General features: G+C 44.1%; 1 protein-coding gene across 1 annotated transcript in view; it reads left to right on the plus strand.

The window, feature by feature from the left end:
• The first annotated feature begins 413 nt into the window (after positions 1-413).
• Positions 414-20610, plus strand: part of ARID3B (AT-rich interaction domain 3B) — a 58976-nt gene continuing 38779 nt past the window's right edge. The window contains exons 1-2 of the mRNA XM_025390834.1: positions 414-548; positions 3076-3731. Coding sequence (XP_025246619.1) covers positions 3153-3731 — 579 coding nt within the window. The 5' untranslated portion in view covers positions 414-548; positions 3076-3152. The remainder of the gene's footprint in view (positions 549-3075; positions 3732-20610) is intronic.

Here is a 20610-nt window from a genome sequence, read left to right on the forward strand (position 1 = left end):
AACCCTACACTCCTCTGCTCTTTAGTTACTTTCCTTCCAGCCAACCGCCCGAGCCACACCAACCTCCGCAACAGAAAACGCTCGGAGAACACTATCTCCAGCCCGGCTCTTTTCAACTCCCCGCGTAAGTGCTCACACCGGAACCCCTCTGTGTCCGCACTTTGCCATTGGCCGAAGCTTCCGCCCGCTTGCATTTGCTTCCTCCCACGACTCAGTCGGGCGGCGCAGTCCGTGGGACCCACTTCCGCCTCGTCCCACCCCCGCCCCCCAACCCGGTCCCTTTTTAGCGGCTTCCGGCTTCGGGCCCGCCCCGCCCCCTGTGGCCCCGCCCCGCCCCCGCCCCTGTGCCCGGCCCGCGGTCCGCCCCTGGCCGGCGGTCCGCCCCCCGCCCCTGGCCGGCGGTCCGTCCCCGCGGCGCCGCTTCCGGTGCGGGCCCCGCCCCGGCTGTGGCCCCCGGCTGCGGAGGAGTCCGAGACGCAGCTGCCGTGCCGGGGCCTGAGCGGCCGCTTCCTCCTCCGCCGCCCGAAAACCCGGAGCGCCCCGCACAGGTAAGCGGTGCGGGTCGCGGCTCCCTCAGGCACGGTGGGAGGGGAGGCTGCGGCAGGTGGAGGGGCCGAGGCCAGGAGCCGAGGCAGGTGTGGAGAGAGAGGGGAAGGCGCGGGCCGGGGGCGCGGGGACCGCGAAGGAAAGTGAGAGCGCCGCGGGAGCCCCGAGCGCCCTGTGCCCATTAGGGCATTTGAGATAAAGCGATAAGAAGGGTGAGGGGCCCTGAAGCTGAGTGGGCGCAGATAGGTGGGGCGGGGGCCATCGGAGAAGAGCCAGCGGATTGACTGGGAGGGTTGGTAGAGGTAAAAGTGATAGGGCTAAATGGGGGAAGGTGAATAAAGAATGGGGGGAGGCGTGCAGGGGTGACCGGGGAGGTGGGCTGTGGGGCTTACAGGGGCCCAGGGCCAAACGAATCCGGCAGGAAAGGTAGGGGAATGGTCCGCAGGCCGGGTTCAAAGCTGCAGGCAGTCCGTTGCACCCGGCTTGGTGGTCCGGGAACTTTAGGGGAAATGGGGGAGGGGCCCGTGTGAAGGGATGAAGAGGTTTAGATTTGAGACATAAGTTCTCCAAATGTAGGCAGGTGGCATTGTTTGGATCGCTGGCTGCTTAGGGACTGCGGGAAGATGGGCTCTTTGGGGGAGGGTGTGTGTATTGAGTTGTAGAACTGAGTCATCTCAGTCTTACTATAAGAGGCTGTGGGAGGGACACCTCCCCCTCTGCTGGGGACAGCATTCAGAGAAGATGGTGCCACAAGACAAGAAGCAGTTGTTCAGTGACTGGCAGGACTTGGTTGAGAAATTATTCCAATCGTAATTGATTGACTGTAATGACTGTGAGGACATTTAAAATGAACACCGAATTATTTGCTTTATTCTGTAATTTTCTTTGACCCAAATTGTTTTCATTTTAAATGAACACTTTTGCCAACTGAATTTAATGTGGATGTAAATCTTGTCATGCTTTTTTACACTGTAAGAAGAGCTGAAGCAGAATGAAAGTATGGCTGCAAGCGTAACTCACACTTTCTAAAGTGCCAAGAGAGGAAGTAAAGGCAGTAAGAGGCAAATTGGAATGCGAATCTTTCACAGAACACAAAAGGCACAAACAGGGCTATAAGATAAACAGAAAATGAGAATGTTTAATCTCTACTAATTGGCCTAGCTTTAAAAATTGTACCCTTTTTTACTCTAACCTGGAAAAAAATCTTAAATCCAAGCAGTTTTTATTGCTAAAGATGTGATTACTTCTCCGTGAATTTTTGAAGATGCTAAAGACACTTTGTTTTTTGTCTTTCGACCCAATCCTAAAACACTGGAACAATGCAGATATCAAGTCCCAACATGTGCACTGCAGCTTCTTTCATGTGATGACAAAATTGTACGCCATGTTGCAAGTCCTGTTCACCTAAAATTTGCCCTTGCATAGTAATCCATTCAGTTATGGAGACTTGCTGAAGAAACATAACTCAAGTGAAGTTTGTTGGGGGTGAGGGCCTGCAGGGGAGAGGTGGGGGAATTAAAGGAGAACAGGGTGTGAAAGTGATGTGTGTTTGGAGACTGATTGGTAAGAATGCAGATAAACCTGCCCCCAGAATGCTTTTGGCCTGAAAGCCTTTTCTTTTTGTATTTGTCAGAGAATATCATAGTAGAAATGAATCAGAAAGAAAGGGGATGTAAAGAGTTTTACTTGGCTGTTTATAAAAAAGAAGCAGCATTAACTTGTTCAGACAATGTTGATATCTGTTTCAAATTAATTAACTTTAAAATCTCCAGAGGAATTCCCCCGTTTGCTTTTGAGTGACGATCGCAATTTGAGACTCTTGCCTCCTTGCGTGTTTCTTTCATGTTGTTGAAATTGGATTCTTTTTGAGGCTATAATATCCAGTTAGTATGGCCCAGTCCACTCAACAAGCAGGCTGGCAATTTGATCAGGGAAATTTGAAAAGTTTAAACCCAAGAGCAGCTTGCTTGGTCTTGCTTTTTCTATGAGAGTAAAACTGTCTGCCTGATAGTTCTGTGTCTAGCTCAGAGGTGATATCTTTCTCCTGTGGGCTTGGGAACATACTCTCTCTTTTGCAGGTAGGCCCTTCTTTTCCTTTATTATTATTGTTTGCATAATTACAGCTTTTGCTACAGAGCAAACCCAGTTACCTTTTCAGTAATTAATGTTCAGTGACATTAATTCAGTAACAGATTAATGTTTGATAATGTAGAGGAAGAGAGATCAGAACACATGTTAACAGACTAGATATTGGCTGGATGTACTTCTTTTAAAGCCCTCAACAGTCTGCTACTACTACTGAGATTCATTCCCTATTTCCCCTCTTAGATCCTGTTTCTCTTCTTCACACCTTTTCCTACCCACCCACAAAACCCCCACCACTCACTCATCTTAAAACTCAGGTTTAGGAGCATATGTTTAGCGTTCAGAACTCATGGCCCTCTACTGGAGAAAAGGAAACCTTTTTATACCTGTTTTACATAGTTGTTTTTTCCCTCTCCTTCTTTGTGGTTTCTGTTAATCACTAAGGTTTAGACCCAGTGTGCCTGGTGGGCTGTGCCCAGGTTCAGAGTCATGCCACTCTGTGGGTGAAGCTTGAGGCAATAATGGAACCACTTCAGCAGCAGCAGCAGCAGCAGCAGCAGCAACAGCAGCAGCAGCAGCAGCAGCAGCAACAGAAGCAGCCACACCTGGCTCCTCTGCAGATGGATGCCAGAGAGAAGCAGGGCCAGCAGATGAGAGAAGCCCAGTTCTTGTATGCCCAAAAGCTGGTCACACAGCCGACTCTCCATTCCGCCACACCTGGGAGGCCTTCTGGCAGCACTCCCTTAGGTCCCTTAGCCAGAGTTCCACCCACCACAGCAGTGGCCCAAGTCTTTGAACGGGGCAACGTGAACTCAGAGCCTGAGGAAGAGGATGGAGGTTTGGAAGATGAGGATGGGGATGATGAAGTTGCGGAGGTTGCTGAGAAAGAAACCCAGGCTGCTTCAAAATATTTTCATGTGCAGAAAGTAGCTCGCCAAGATCCCAGAGTGGCACCCATGTCTAATCTACTTCCAGCACCAGGGCTGCCACCACATGGACAACAAGCTAAAGAAGACCATACCAAAGATGCTTCCAAGGCCCCACCTTCTGTTTCCACAGCAGGGCAGCCAAATTGGAATCTGGATGAGCAGCTCAAGCAGGTCAGTCTTTCTGGTATTGGAGGTCATTTGTTCTTCTTAAAGGCTGGAGAGGGGTAATGGACTGACAGGGTCAGGGGCTGTGCCAGTCTGTGCCTTCTCATCCCACTTCAGTGACCGACAGCCTAGACATGAATAGACTTTGGATTTTTTTCTTATTTAATATTTTCTTCATTAAAGCAATGAAATGCATGTTACTCTTTTTTTTTTTTTTTTTGTGATGGAGTCTCTGTCGCCCAGGCTGGAGTGCAGTGGCATGATCTCAGCTCACTGCAACCTCTACCTTCCGGGTTCAAGTGATTCTCCTGCCTCAGTTTCCTGAGTAGCTGGGACTATAGACGCATGCCACTACGCCTGGCTAATTTTTTGCATTTTTAGCAAAGATGGGGTTTCACCGTGTTAGCCAAGATGGTCTCGATCTCCTGACCTCATGATCTGCCCACCGCGGCCTCCCAAAGTGTTGGGATTACAGGCATGAGCCACTGCCCCTGGCCTGTTATGTTACTCTTAATATAGGTTTTTCCAAGTTTGATGTGAAAGAATGTCAATACAATCTCGTTTTTTAAAGGAAAGATGAAGTTGCAACAGTGTTGTGAGGAATATCTAAAATGAGATGTGTGACTAATTACAGCTTTTCTAATAATAATGTTTTCTAATAGTAATGTAAAAGAACATTCTTGCCTAAAACAGTTTCTTAGCTCCAGGCTAACCCTCTTAAGGACAGTTGGTTGTTTTGGAGCTAAACACAGCTGACAAGAAGCACTTGCGTTGCGTATATTTTCCAAAAGAGAGCCTTTGTAGACATGATTTCATTTCACTCTTACATCATCCCCTTGACAACAGGGAAGGGTAGACCTCAAAATTTCCTTTTTAGTCAAGGAAAGCTGAAGTGACTTCCAAATGGCTGAGGGAGCTTTTTAAAAAATACAGATTGCAGAGTCCTAATGAATTATCTTGGAGGGTGGAGCCTAGGGAATCTGTTCTCAACCAAGCCTTTGACTTGTGATTCCTCTTCTCTTTGTGACCCACAATATAGTTTTTCCTTGCCCAAAGGATGGGAGTGCTGATAAGTTGTTCCAGGTTAAGTGACTTGTTGGTGCTTGGGAAGGGAGTTCATGGTTACCCTGCAGAAGCACACACACTTCTTGTGATCCAGTGGTACTGTTTAGAAATCATTTGTGAAAAGCTGTGAGTTTTCACAGGGCAACTGAGAAGTCATGTAAGAAAGGTTCTTTGGAACCTGAAAAATCAAACATCTTGGATCAGGAGGTCTGTACTCAGTAGATCTGAGTTTTACAACAATAGTGTTTGCAGCCAGAAGTGGGGTTCAAATCCCATCACTTCTAAATGTTGCCCTTGTGATCTTTTAGTAGGGCTCTGAGTTGCTTTGAGCCTGTGTCTTCTCATCTGTGAAATAAAAAGGATGCCAGTGCCTCCCACGGATGTTGTAAGGATTAACCGAACTAGCACATGTGAAAGCCTGTCCAGTGCCAGGCACATGGTAGGTAATAGTGCCCGGGGAGCTATTTTATGTAAACAGTGCCACCGTCTCCTGCATCACACAGACATGCCTCTGAAGTGGGAGAGGTACTGAGATACACAGAGGTTTTCGCTGACATCACTCAGGAAGATAGTGGCAGAGCTAGGACTAGAATCAGAGAATCCCAACTTCCACGACAGCAGCACCCTGGCCGCCAGCCCAGACCCGCCTCCCACTGATTGCTTTGGTTTAGCAAAACATCTGTGAGTTGCCGGCTGCCCCCGCACTGTGGTTGGCAGAGTTCCATACCGGCCGCTGAGTCAGCTCATAGCGGGATCCTGCCCTGACAGCGCTGGGAAAGTTCAGGCCCGAGGCCCGAGGCGGCTGGGCTGCCCCCGCCTTGGCAGCTGGCCAGCGTCTGTGTGTGTGCGGTCGTTCCTAGAAAGTGCAGCCGCATGCGAGGAACAAGTGGAGCTCCAGAGCCTGTCTTCAGGAAGTGTAGCAGGTGTTGAGGTCAAGCCATTAGAGGTTTAAAAAAAGACTCTTCAGAACTGGTGTGTGCATGTGCACACGTGTACACCGTGGCAGGGCACCCAGCACCAAGTTATCTAGATGGTGGCAGCCCTGTGACACTTAGCTCAGTATTCAGGGGGCTGGCTGTTGGCATTTGAAACTCTTTGAATTCACTTTATGTTTCTGAGGCATATTCACTAATTATAGACTGCCTGGCAGAGCACCTGCCAAAATGTTTTATAAATACCAGAGTAGCTGAGGCATAATCCATCACCCGAAATTTACCTTCCCCCAGGATTTGGAGATCAAGAACTGAAATAGGGGGGCTTTGGGTAGCAATGACTTAAACCCTCAGATGTGCACCTCTTTTTCCTCTTTAATTTTTAACATTGATTTGGTCTGTGCTCTCCTTGTCTATAAATCCTACTTTTAAAGGAGTAAATCATGTGCTGGGGGATTTTTAAACTTTTCTTTTTAGTTATATTTTAGAAGGACCAAAAATAATATTCTTGGGGAGAGCTTGTAGAAACTATTACAAATGATTAGACTGGCTTGTTTTGTTGTTCACAATCTTTTCTTTATGTAACTTAATGGAGTGCGAAAATAGAATATCCCTTGCTCCAGCAACAATTACAAAGACCTTTACAGTTGACACAGATCTTTTTTTTTCCCGAGACACAGCGTGCTCTGTCGCCCAGGCTAGAGTGCAGTGGCATGATCTCTGCTCACTGCAACCTCCGCCTCCCAAATTCAAGCGATTTTCGTGCCTCAGCCTCCCTGGCAGCTGGGATTACAAGGACATGCTACCATTGCCTGGCTAACTTTTTTTTTTTGTATTTTTAGTAGAGACAGGGTTTCATTATGTTGGCCAGGCTGGTCTCGAACTGCTGACCTCAAGTGATCCGCCCATCCTGGCCTCCTAAAGTGCTGGGATTACAGGCGTGAGCCACCGCACCCACCCTGACACAGATCTTACTGTTAATGTGATACAGCGTCCATCTTGTTCTTTTGAACAACAAACTTTTACAAAGGCTTCTTTGTGCCAGACCTGTGCTGTATGAAATAAGGCATGTTTCTCTCTTAGGGAGTTCAGGTCTAGCAGTGGCAGTGTGGGAACCTCAAGGGGGACTGGAACTTGGGTTACAATAATTTGATTCTGTCCTGAGTCTACTGGAGCCCAGCCACCCAGTCTGTGCTATGGCAGAGATATTTTAAAACGGTTTTGTTTCAAACATTCACATGCCAAAGTTTAAAAAGTTAATTTTGTCTACAGCATAGCATAGCTTGGCAAACCAACAGAGATACCCAAAAGTATTTTGCAAGATTTTGGGGTAAAGGAGGACAGGCATCTGCCAACTGAAAAGTGAAACTGGGAAAGCTTAAGGGTTCCAGAGATTATTCTTTGCATCTGAAATCCCTTACTTAGAACATGTAAAGTCAAAATTATTTCGTGCATTCTCTTTGAAGAAACTCTCAGAAAATATTTGCTTCTCAAGGTCTGGATTGTTAGGGTGTGGTATTATTCTCTGACACCACAGTGATGGGAAGATGGATAACACCATTGAGTCGAGTGTTCTAAAACCCATCAGATTCCTATGGGCAGAGTAAATAATTGTAAAACAAGAAAACAGACAAAGAACTGAGTGTTCGTTTTCTCAAAGTAGATCATATAGCCAACTGGCAGATGTTGCTGGCCTTTTGGGGGTGGTGTTCTCTCCCTCTGGTAGAGGGTGGTTCAAGCAGTACAGGCTGGGTCTGTCTTGAGCCCATTGGTAGAGCTGGGTTACTGATGTAAACCCCCTTCGATCGAATAGAAAGAAGAAAGATGGCTTGACAGACATGTGGGGCCAGGGTGCGTGTGTACGATTTTCTGCTTACTTTGGCAGTCACTTTGGTTACTGCATATGGCTGTGATCCAACCACAGGCTTAACATAAGTTCACAGCCAATTCAGTGCAAAGCACTGGGAGCCATTGCACAATAAATGTTGGCCCCCTCCTCTACCCTTCCCCTTCTAGCATGTTTTACAAGATTTTGTTTTGTGATTGCCTTCTAGAATGGAGGGTTTAATTTCAGAATATTTGCAATTAAAGAATTCCTAACGTCCTAAAGCTTGCTAATCACACATATTAACAAGGACAGGGTATTACCAATTTCGAACACCTCCTGGCTGCTTGGGGCACCCTCAGCTCATGACAGCTGCGTGGGTTCTCTCTGAATTTGTTGGAGAAGCACCTCTGCAGTACAGGAGCAAAGGAAGCTCCATGGCAAATGGGAAGAATTGCCATGTTAGATGGGCACTGGGAGACAAAGGGAATGTGATTTGAGAAGAGGGAGTTTCAGTTTTTTTTTGTTTGTTTGTTTGTTTTTTTTCCCTATTCTTAACCATGAGCAAAATCAGTCTCATCTTACTGTGAGAGGCGACTTCCTACTGGGCATTTAGTGGAGACTGCTGTCCATTTCTTCTAATGTCATGACTGACTGACTGACTGGTGTCCAGAAGCCATCCCTCTAAGTAAGGTGTGGTCTCTTGGGATAGGCCTACTTTTCTTGGTAGATACTGCATGACTATCATTAGCTGGGTGTGGTGGTGCACGCCTGTAGTCCCAACTACAGGAAGGTTGCAGTGAGCCGAGATCGCGCCACTTGCACTCCAGCCTGGGTGACAGAGTGAGATGGTGTAAAAAAAAAAAAAAATAGAAAAAGAAAAAAGAAGAGATACAGCATGACTATGGAACATTTGAGGCTTTTTTAAAAAGCTGTGCAAACTATTGCCCAAAAAAGAAAATGTTCGTAGGCTTTCCTCATGTTCTTTGTAGAGCTACCTGGCATGCCCTTGCCTTCTACAGTCACAGTGGAATCCATCTAGTTGAGTGGTTCTCAATTAGAGGTGACCCCCGCCCCTTCCCAGGGGACATTTAGCAATGTCAGGAGACATTTTTGATTGCCATGACTGGAGCAGGGGGTAGTGTGCTATGGGCATCTAGTGGGTAGACCAGGGATGCTGCTAAACATCCTATAATGCACTGGACAGCCCCCCAACAACAAAGAGTTATCTGGTCCAAAATGACAGTAGTGCCAGGGTTGAGAAACCGTGCTCTAGATTGTTACCAGAAAGAGAACATAAGCTTCGCTATCATCAGACAGTGCCAGAGACTCTGTTCCTTTGTGTTTTGGTCTCAGTAACTGAGAGTTTGGCAACCTTGAATTTTCTTGACTTCTGCTTTCAATATCTGTGCCAAGCTCCTGTCTTTCCTCTAGTCATCTAGGTGAACAGACTGTCACTTGGGAAAGGTTTGGGGCCTAGAACTTGAGATCACTTATTTGACTCTATCAGTGATTCTTTCAGCCCAGCACTCCCTGATATCATTGGTGATGTATAAGAGAGCTTGGTTGCCCTTCTAGACATTAACCCCAAAAAGTTAAGGTGTAAATACTTGGCAGACTTGTTACCTAGTAACAGATTTAATTATTAAATCAGCATTGGTTTTGGAGCCAGAGGATGTGGATTAAGACCCTACTTCCACCACCTTTTTGCTTTAGTACTTTGGACAAGTGTTCTAATCTGCCTGTCTGAACCCATGCATACATCTATTCCAGAGGATGATAATCCTCTCCCACTATCCTCAGGAAGTGATTTTAAGGATATTACAAAGGTAGAAGAAAAATATGAGTGTGAAAGAGCTTTGCAAGATGTGTACAACCATATAAAGGTTAGGGCGAATTTTCTTCAACACCTAAGTCCTTTTTGAAGCTACTATTGTCCCTCATATGGAGGGGATTGGTCCCACATATACCAAAATTCAAGCATACTCAAGTCCTACAGTCAGCTCTGTGGAACCCAGATATACTAAAAGTCAATCTTCCATATACATGGGTTTCACATCCCGTAAATTTTGTCTTTGATCCAAGTTTGGTTGAAAATAGTTTACATATAAGTGGACCCAGGCAGTTCAAATGCATGTTGAAGGGTCAATCATAATTTTTCAGTCTTTATGACCTTTGTAGGTAAGATGCTCCATAAATCCTACCCACTACTCTAAAACAACTGCTTTTTAGGTTTTCTAGAGCCATGACCACACTCTGGTGTTCTGAAGTTGTCTGAAACCTTTCAGGATTATGTGAGCTTAAACCATGGCACTTCTGAAGCTGTATCTTTCCATATTAGTATAGGGATATGTGTGTATTGTTCTTTAAGTAGAAGTAAGCTTTATGGATACTAAGTCCTTATAAATACACAATCACTGACTTGACTTGGGTCCTTATCCCTCTCACCAGAGGCTAATTTCTCTACGTGTCCCAGATCCCATCCCCTCCCAGGTTTCCAGGGACTTGCTCCATCAGTGAACCCTCCATTTCCTGACTCTTTGGGCTCATTCTCTTCCAGGCCTTTTCCACGTTTACGCATCTTCTCTCTCCCAGACTTAAAAACAAGCAAACAAATAACAAAAACCTTCTTTAATCTTAAATTTTACCTAAGTCAGTTGTTAACAAGGAAATGAGAGACTTTTAAAAATCCTCTTGATTGCACATTATTGCCAGCTTTTTTTCTGTTCCTAACTATCCCCCACTTCTTTGCAACAAAGCTTCTCAAAGGAATTGGTTTTACTCTTTATTTCCATTTGTCACCTCCTACTTACTCCTCAGCACACTCCAGTCTGATATCTGTTTCTTCCATGTCCCGGAAGTTCCATGTTGCTAAGCCCAGCCTTCCCTGACCTCATTGATTTCTCAGCGTTATTGAATACAGAGCACTCCCTCCTTGAACATTCTCTTCTTTTGCTTTCTATAATCCTTCCTTCTGCTTATGCTTATTTTCTTTCTTTTCCTTTTCTTTTTTCTTTCTTTTTTTTTTTTTTTTGGAGACGGAATCTCGCTCTGTCACCCAGGCTAGAGTGCAGTGGTGTGATCTTGGCTCATTGCAATCTCTGCCTCCCGGGTTCAAGCAATTTTCCTGCCTCAGCCTCTCCAGTAGCTGGGACTACAGGCGCGTGCCACCAGCCCGGCTAATTTTTTGTATTTTTAGTGGAGACGGGGTTTTAGTGTGTTAGCTAGGATGGTCTCCATCTCCTGACCTCGTGATCCGCCCACCTCGGCCTCCCAAAGTGCTGGGATTGCAGGCGTGAGCCACCGCGCTCGGCCAGCCTTTCTTTCTTCCTTTCTTCCTTTCTTCCTTTCTTCCTTCCTTCCTTTCTTCCTTTCTTCCTTTTTTAGACAGGGTCTCACTCTGTTATACAAGTTAAAGTGCAGTGGCACAAACACAGCTCACTGCAGCCTTAACCTCTTGAGCTCAAGCGATCCTCCTGCCTCAGCCTGCTGAGTAGCTGGGACTACAGGCATACATCACTATTCCTGACTAATTTTATTTTTGTGAGATGGGGTCTCACCATGTTGCCCAGGCTGGTCTTGAACTCTTGGACTCAAGCAGTCCTCCCACTTTGGCCTCCCAGAGTATGGGGATTACATGTGTGAGCCACTGCACTGACCTGTTTATTTTCCTTTATCTCTTCAACTATTTCTCTTCTGTCCAGCCTCTGAAATGCCAAGTTCCCGCAGGGTACTAAGCTTACTTCTCTGTATGTTCTCCCTTAGCAGTTTCACTCTCATGGCTTTAAATACTATCTATAAGCCAGTGTATATTGTTTGAGCCCACATTTCTAGTCTAAGGTATCCCCAACTCCCTACTTGGCATTTCTGTTGAGACGTTTTACTGGCATCTCAAGTTTAATACCTGTGAGACTGAACTCTTGATTTCCAACCTACTCCCCTATAATTATTTCCTCCTTTATTTTCCTTCTCAGTAAACGGCATTTCTGTCCACTTATTCATATCAAAACCTTAGAGTTGACTGTGTTTCATACCTGCTGTTCTGTTACTCCTCATGTCCATCACCAAGTCTTAGCAGCAGTCTCATCTAAGTATCTAGAGTATTGCCACTCCTGCTTTCTGCATCATCACCTACCTGGCCCAGATTACCTACCTACCACTATAGCTCTCAACAGGTTTCTGTGCCCACCCCCTCCCCCATTCTAATCCATGCTCTACACAGCAGCTAGAGCCATCTTCTAAAAATCAAATCAGATTATGTCACTGCATTAATGCCCTCCAAGTATGATGTCAGTTGCTCTAATTATAAAATCCAAAATCTGCATGATCTGACCCTTGCCTACTGATCCAGCCTTATCTTTGACAATCTCCTGATCTATCACTGTGCTCCAGCTACCCTGGCCTTTGCATATGCTGGTACTTCTGTCTAGAATACTCTTGTCTAGGCAAACTTACTCAGCCTTTGGGTCGCTCTTTTAACCATCACTTCCTCAAAGGCACTGTCTTCACTCTTCGTGTAGATCAGGTTCTCCTGTTATATCCCTGTCATTGAACATTATACTTTTATATTTGTGCAGTTCGGTTCTTTTGTTTATTTCTTTGGTATCTCATTTCTACTCTAGATGGTAAGCTCCAAGAGGATAGGGATCGTGTTTGTTTTGCTTATCATTGTACCCTGCCACCCAACAGTGATGGCAAATAGTAGACACTCAGATATTTGTTTCTTCCACTTTCTATGGTTTATTCTGTTCCTTTTTAAATGCAAAAGGCTCCATTTGTTTTGTTTTGTTTTGAGACAGGATCTCACTCTGTTGCCCAGGCTGGAGTGCAGTGGCAAGATCACGGCTCACCTCAGCCTCAACCTCCTGGGCTCAGGTTGATTCTCCCACCTTGGCCTCCTAGGGATTACAGTCCCTCTTTGGGACTACAGGCACACACCACCACACTCAGCTAACTTTTGTTATTTTTTGTAGAGGGGGGGGTTTCACCATGTTGCCCAGGCTGGTCTTGAACTCCTAGGCTCCAGCAATTCACCCTCCTTGGTCTCCCAAAGTGCTGGGTTTACAGGCATGAGTCACTGTGCCCGGCCTTCCATTGTGTTTGTTTAAAATAGATTTTATTTTTTGAGATCAGTTTTAGGTTCACAGCAAAATCGAGCAGAATGTGCAGAGATTTCCCATATCCCTCCTCCTCCCACAACCACACAACCTCCTGTCAAAATCCTGCGCCAGAGTAGTGTGTTTGTTATAACTGATGAACCTACATTGACACATCATTATCACCCAGAATCCATAGTTTAGTGTTCACTCTTGATACTGTATACTCTATGGAATTTTTATTTTTTATTTTTTGTTTTTATTTTTATTTTTTTGAGATGGAGTTTCGCTCTTGTTGCCCAGGCTAGAGTGCAATGGTGCAATCTCGGCTCACTGCAACCTATGCCTCCCGGGTTCAAGTGATTCTCCTGCCTCAGCCTTCCAAGTAGCTGGGATTATAGGCATGTGCCACCATACCCGGCTAATTTTGTATTTTTAGTAGAGACAGGGTTTCTCCATATTGGTCAGGCTGGTCTCGAACTCCCGACCTCAGGTGATCCACCCATCTCGGCCTTTCAAAGTGCTGAGATTAACAGGCGTGAGCCACCGTGCCTGGCCTATTCTATGGATTTTGACAAATGTGTAATGACATGTATCCGCCATTATAGTATCACACAGAGTAGTTTCACTGTCCTAGAAATTCTCTGCACTTCACCTATTCATCTTTCTCTCCTCCTTAACCCCTGGCAGCCCCTGATTCTTTTCCTGTCTATGGTTTTGCCTCTTTCAGAATGTTATATGGTGGGCTCATTAATGTAGCCTTTTTAGATTGGCTTTCTTCACTTAGTAATGTGCATTTAAGCTTCCTCCTTAGCTTTTTATGACTTGATAGCTTATTTCTTTTTGTGCTGAATAATATTTCATTTTCTGGACATACCGCAGTTTATCCATTCACCTACTGAAGAGCATCTTGGTTGCTTCAAAGTTTTGGCAATTATGAATAAAGCTATCATACATATCTGTATACAGGTTTTTGGGTAGATAAAAGTTTCAGTTCATCTGGGTAAATACCAAGGAGCGTGATTGCCAGATTGTGTGGTAAGAGTATTTTTAGCTTTCTAAGAAACTGCCCAACTGTGTCTCAAAGTGGCTGTACCATTTTGCATTCCCATCAGCAGTGAATGAGCTTCCGTTGCTCCACATCCTCACCAGCATTTGGTATTATTAGTGTTTTGGATTTTGGCCAGGTTCGTTTAACTGAAATTTTTATTTAGCTAATTATACATTCATATGGAGCTGAAAGAAAGCAATGTCATGTACACTTTGTCCAGTTTCCCTATGGTAACAGCATATACAGGTGTAGCATGCTGTCACGCCTGGATGTTGATGTTGATATCATCTACTGATCCTACTTAGATTTCTTCCTCAGTTTTATGTGTACTCATTTGTGTGTGATCTGTTTTTAAGCCATTTTAGTTGTAGGTTGAACACGTTTTTCAAAATTCTTGTTACTTAATAAATGCATTCGAGGCTATAGAGTTTTCCCTGGATCTCACTTTTGCTGTACCCCACAATTTCTGATGTGTAACGCTTTCATTGTTGGTTAGTACTAAACATTTTATAATTTCAGTTTTAATTGCTTCTTCAACTCGTGGGTTGTTAAAAGTATTTTTTGGTTTCCAAATATGTGGGTTTTATCTCTTTTCCAGTATTATTTTATAGCTTAATTACATTGTAGTTAGAAAACGAGCATGGTGTCAATTCTCTGAAATTTAAGATCTCCTTTTTGTTGGCCTTATGTGTGATTAGTTTCTATAAATGTTCCATGTGTACTTGGAGAGAATGTATATTAATCCATTTCATTATTAGGATTAGTGATACATTTGGATCTATTTCTGCCCTCTCTTTGTTTTGTTTTTTAATATTTATTTATTTATTTATTTATTATTTTTTGAGATGGAGTTTCGCTCTTGTTGCCCAGGCTGGAGTGCAATGGCGCGATCTCGGCCCACTGCAACCTCCGCCTCCCGGGTTCAAGAGATTCTCCTGCCTCAGCTTCCTGAGTAGCTGGGATTACAGGCATGCGCCACCATGCCCAGCTAATTTTTTGTTGTTGTTGTTTATTTTTTTGAGACAGAGTCTCGCTCTGTTGCTTAGGCTAGAGTGCAGTGGCACATGATCTTGGCTCACTGCAAGCTCCGCCTCCCAGATTCATGCCATTCTCCTGCCTCAGCCTCCCAAGTAGCTGGCACTGTCACAGGCGCCTGCCACAACACCAGGCTAATGTTTTGTATTTTTAGTAGAGAACGGGGTTTCTCCATGTTGGTCAGGCTGGTCTCTCCATGTTGGTCAGGCTGGTCTCGACCTCTCGACCTCAGGTGATCCACCTGTCTCGGCCTTCCAAAGTGCTGGGATTACAGGCATGAGCCGCCATGCCCAGCCCTGTTTTGTTTTTTTGAGATGGAACCTCTCTCTGTCACCCAGGCTGGAGTGCAGTGGCATGATTTCTGCTCACTGCAAACCTTTGCCTCCTGGGCTCAAGCAATCCTCCCGCCTCGGCCTCGCAAGTGCCTGGGATTACAAGCATGCACCACCACACCTGGCTAATTTTTGCATTTTTAGTAGAGACGGGATTTCACCATGTTGGCCAGGCTGGTCTTGAACTCCTGACTTCAAGTGATCTACCTGCCTCAGCCTCCCAAAGTGCTAGGATTACAGGCATGAGCCACCGCGCCTGGCCGTGCCCTCTTATTTTGGATTTTCAATTTAATTATACTTTTTCTTGTTTTCTCTTTTCCTGTCTTATATTGAGTTGATCGAGTTTTCTTTATTTAGCCTTTGTCTCGTGTACTGGTGTAGAAGTTATACTTTCTGTTTTTATTCTTCTATTGATTACTTTTAGATTGTAATTTATATTCTTTTTACACTACAGGCATATCTCAGAGATATTGCAGGTTCAGTTCCAGACCACCACAATAAAGCAAATATTGCAATAAAATAAGTCACACATTTTTTTGTTTCCCATATAAAAATTATGTTTATACTGTAGTCTATTAAGTATACAGTAGCATTCATTATACCTAAAAAAAAAAGTACATGCCTTAATTAAAATGTTTTATTGCTCTTGAATGTTCCCAGCACAAAGAAGTGATAGATGTTTGTGGTGATGGAGATACTAATTACCCTGATCTGATCACTATACATTGTATGTATGAAAACAACACTGTGTACCTCATTAATATATATAATTATTATTTGTCAATTAAAATTAAAGTAATACTTTATTACGAGATAAACAATAACAAGTATCTGAGCTTTCAGGGAGTTGTAATCTTTTTGTTGGTAGAAGGTCCTGCGTTGATGTTGATGGCTTCTGACTGATCTGGGTGCTGGTTACTGAAGGTTGGAGTGGCTGTGGCAGTTTCATAGAAGAAGACAACAGTGAAGTTTGCTTCATCGATTGACTCTTTTTTTTTTTTTTTTTTTTGAAGCAGGGTCTCTGTCACCCAGACTGGAGTGCAGTGACGCAATCACAGCTCACTGCAGCCTCGACCTATTGGGCTCAAGTGATTCTCCCACCTCAGCCTTTCGAGTAGCTGGGGCCACAGGCATGTGTCACCATGCCCAGCTAATTTTTAAAAATGTTTTGTAGAAACAGTCTCACTGTGTTGCCTAAACTGGTCTCAAACTCCCGGTTCAAGCAATCCTCCTGCCTTAGCTTCCCAAAGTGCTGAGATTACAGGCGTGAGCCACCATGCCTGGCCCCAGTTGCTATTCTGACCTCCTCCCATGAATCATGAAATATTCTTGATGACACCTAGAACAGTGAATCCTTTCCAGAAGGTTTCCAATTTGCTTTGCCCGGATCCATCAGAGGAATCACTGTGTATGGCAGCTGTAGCCTTACAAAATGTATTTCTTCTTTTTTTTTTTTTTTTGAGACGGAGTCTCACCTTGTCACCCCGGCTGGAGTGCAGTGGCGCGATCTCGGCTCACTGCAAGCTCTGCCTCCCAGGTTCACGCCATTCTCCTGCCTCAGCCTCCCAAGTAGCTGGGACTACAGGCATGTGCCATCACACCTGGCTAATTTTTTTTTTTAATTTTTAGTAGAGATGTGGTTTCACTGTGTTAGCCAGGATGGTCTCAATCTCCTGACCTCGTGATCCGCCCGCCTCGGCCTCCCAAGGTGCTGGGATTACAGGTGTGAGCCACCGTACCTGGCCACTAAATGTATTTCTTAAATAATTTGTAAGTTCAACCTTAAAAGTTGAAATTACTCCTTGATCCATGGGCTGCAGAATGGATATTGTGTTAGCAGGCATGAAAATAATATTCATCTACTTGTACATCACCATCAAAGCTCTTGGGTGATCAGGTGCCTTGTCAATGGGTAGTAATATTTTGAAAAGAATCTTTTTTCTAAGCAGTAGTTCTCAACAGTGAGTTTAAAATATTCAGTGAACCATCCTGTAAACAGATGTGGTGTCATACAGGCTTTGTTCTATTTACAGAGCACAGCCAAGGTAGATTTAGGATAATTCCTAAGGGCCCTAGGATTTTTGGAATGATGAACGAGTACTAGCTTCAATTTAAAGTCACCAGCTGCGTGAGGCTATAAACAAGAGAGTCACTCTGTCCTTTGAAGCTTTGAAGCCTGGCATTGACTTCTCTCTAGCAATGAAAGTCCTGGATGGCATCTTCTTCTAAATAAGGCTGTTTTTATTTACATTGAAAATCTGTTTTTAGTGTTGCGACCTTCATCAATGATCTTAGCTAGATCTTCTGGATAACTTGCTGCAGTTTCTATGTCAGCACTTGCTGCCTCACCTTGTACTTTTGTGTTAGGGAAATGATTTCTTTCCTTAATCCTCAGAAGTCAACCTCTGCTAGCTTCAAACTCTTTCTTCTGCAGCTTACTGCCTCTCTCAGCCTTCATAAAATTGAAGAGAGTTAGGGTTAGGCTTTGGCATAAGGAAATGTTGTTACTGGTATGATCTTCTATCTAGGCCACTAAAACATTCTCCATGTCAGTAATAAGGCTGTTTTGCTTTTAATTTCCTTTAAGAATTCTTTGCATTCACAACTTGCCTAACTGTTTGGCACAAGTGGCCTAGCTTTCAGCCTGTCTGGACTTTCAACATGCCTTCCTCACTAAATCATTTTTAGCTTTTGATTTAAAGTGAGAGACATACAACTCTACCTTTCATTTGAATACTTAGAGGTCATTGCAAGGTTACTAATTGGCCTAATATCAGTATGGTTATGTCCAAGGGAGTAGGGAGGCCCAAGAAGAGGGAGAAAGATGGAGGAACAGCTAGGGTGGTTGGTGGAGCAGTTTGAACACATACAACATTTATCAGTGAAGTTTGATATCTTATATGGGTGTGATTCTAGGCTCTCCAAAGCAATAACAATGGTAACATCAAAGATGACTGAGCCCAGATCACCATGAACAGATGTAATAATTTTTTTAAGTGTGAAATACTATGAGAATTACCAGTATGTGACAGAGACGAAGTGAGCACGTGCTGTTAGAAATGAGGTGGCAGGCCGGGCGCGGTGGCTCACGCCTTGTAATCCCAGCACTTTGGGAGGCCGAGGCGGGTGGATCACGAGGTCAGGAGATCGAGACCATCCTGGCGAACACAGTGAAACCCCATCTGTACTAAAAATACAAAAAAAAATTAGCTGGGCATGGTGGCGGGTGCCTGTAGTCCCAGCTGCTCGGGAGGCTGAGGCAGGAGAATGGCGTGAGCCCAGGAGGTAGAGCTTGCAGTGAGCCGAGATCGCGCCACTGCACTCCAGCCTGGGTGACAGAGCAAGACTCCGTCTCAAAAAAAAAAAAAAAAGAAAAGAGGTGGCTGTGCTTTCAAACATTGGTACCTTAGAAATTCTAGTTTTAACATCTACCTCTCCAATCCTGTTTTCCAGTTTACAGTGGCCAGTATTTTAGTTCTAATTTGTTTTAACCCCTCCCCAAATTAGTTTTTTTCCCCTAGCAGTTATTATTTATTTAAACTTACCAAGTTTATGCATTTCTTTTCTCATCATTACTTGTATCCCACTCATTCCCTCTAGGCTCACTTTCCTTTTCCTTTTTTCTTTTTTTGTTTTTGTTTTTGTTTTTTTTGAGATAGAGTCTCACTCTGTTGCCCAGGCTGGAGTACAGTGGCACAATCTCAGCTCACTGCAGCTTCCGCCTGCCAGGTTCAAGCGATTCTCCTGCCTCAGCCTCCTGAGTAGCTGGGACTACAGGCGTGTACCACCACGTCCGGCTAATTTTTGTATTTTTTAGTAGACACAGGGTTTCACCATATTGGCTAGGCTGGTCTTGGACTCCTGACCTCATGATCCGCCCGCCTCGGCCTCCCAAAGTGCTGGGATTATAGACGTGAGCGACCATGCCCAGCCTCCTTTTTCTTTATTTACTAACTTTTTTTTAGCAGAGACTTATTTGTAATAAAGTCTTGGGCCAGGCATGGTGGCTCATACCTGTAATTCCAGCACTTTAGGAGGCCAATGCAGGCGGATTGCTTGAGCCTAGGAGCTCAAGACCAGCCTGATCAACATCATGAAACCCTGTCTCTAACAAAAAAAAAAAAAAAAAAATTAGCCAGGTGGAGTGGTACATGTCTGTAGTTCCAGCTACGTGGGAGGCTGAGGTGGCAGGATCACTTGAGCCCAAGGGATGGAGGCTGCAGTGAGCTGTGATGGTGCCATGTACTCCAGCCTAGAGGAGAGTGAGACCCTGTCTTTAAAAAAAAAAAATTGTGGTATGTTTGAAACTTTAAAAAAATCTTTTTCTTTATTTTGCCCTCACTTTTGTACAGTTGTTCATAGCTTTAGATTCTATGTTGACCTTTATTTTTCTCTGCATCTTTAATGATGAGATTTCATTGTCTCCTAGCAACTGTTTTTGCTGTTGAGAAATCTAGTGTCAGTCTGTTAATCTTTTTCTGGCTTTTGATTTAAAGTGAGAGACATGCAACTCTTCCTTTCACTTGAATACTTAGGGGCCATTGCAAGGTTATTATTGGCCTAATTTCGATATGGTTGTGTCCAAGGGAGTAGGGAGAGTAGGGAGGATCTTTTTCTCTCTTGTAGCTTTTAAGATGTTTTCTTTTTGACTCTGCTATTCTGCACTTTAACTACGCTATTCTAGGTTTCGACATAGTTTTTTTTTTTTTTTTTTTTTGAGACGGAGTCTCTTTCACCCAAGTTGGAGTGCAGTGGCATGATCTTGGCTCACTGCAAGCTCTGCCTCCCAGGTTCACGCCATTCTCCTGCCTCAGCCTCCCAAGTAGCTGGGACTACAGGCGCCCGCCACCATGCCTGGCTAATTTTTTGTATTTTTAGTAGAGACAGGGTTTCACCATGTTCGCCAGGATGGTCTCGATCTCCTGACCTGGTGATCTGCCCACCTTGGCATCCCAAAGTACTGGGATTACAGGTGTGAGCCATCGTGCCCGGCCTTTCAGCTTACTTTTATTCCACTTGGGTCTCTGTCCGCTCCTTCAATCTGGTTTGTGTCTTTTTTTTTTTTTCTTGGTTACTATTTTTTCTTAACTAGTATTCTAATAGAAGTATTTGAACCTTCTCATTCAATCTTCTGTGCATCTTTTCTTTTAAAATCTTATCTGTTTATGTCATTCTCTTGCATTCAGGATTATTTTCACATTTAATGTTCTAATTTCTAATTCTCTCTTCAGCTGTCTCTCTTCTATTTTATAGCTCTTTAAAAAATGGTTTGTCTCAATTATTGTGTGTGTTTGTAAATTTTTTGGCATTTAAAAATCTGCCTGTTTTTACTCTATGGTTTCTATTCCTTCAGCTCTTTGAACATCTTTGACTTTTTAAAACTTTATATTTTGGAATTACTAAAACTCATTTATGGAAATTTCATACATACAAAAAAAAAAGAATGATAATGAACCATCTGTGTTCTTTAATCAGCTTTCAACAAGTATCAACAGTCTGCCATTAATTTTAAACATGCTTATTTTAAAGATGCTTTTGGATTCTATTAT

The sequence above is a fragment of the Theropithecus gelada genome, chromosome 7a (genome assembly GCF_003255815.1).
Source record: "Theropithecus gelada isolate Dixy chromosome 7a, Tgel_1.0, whole genome shotgun sequence".
Taxonomy (NCBI): domain Eukaryota; kingdom Metazoa; phylum Chordata; class Mammalia; order Primates; family Cercopithecidae; genus Theropithecus; species Theropithecus gelada.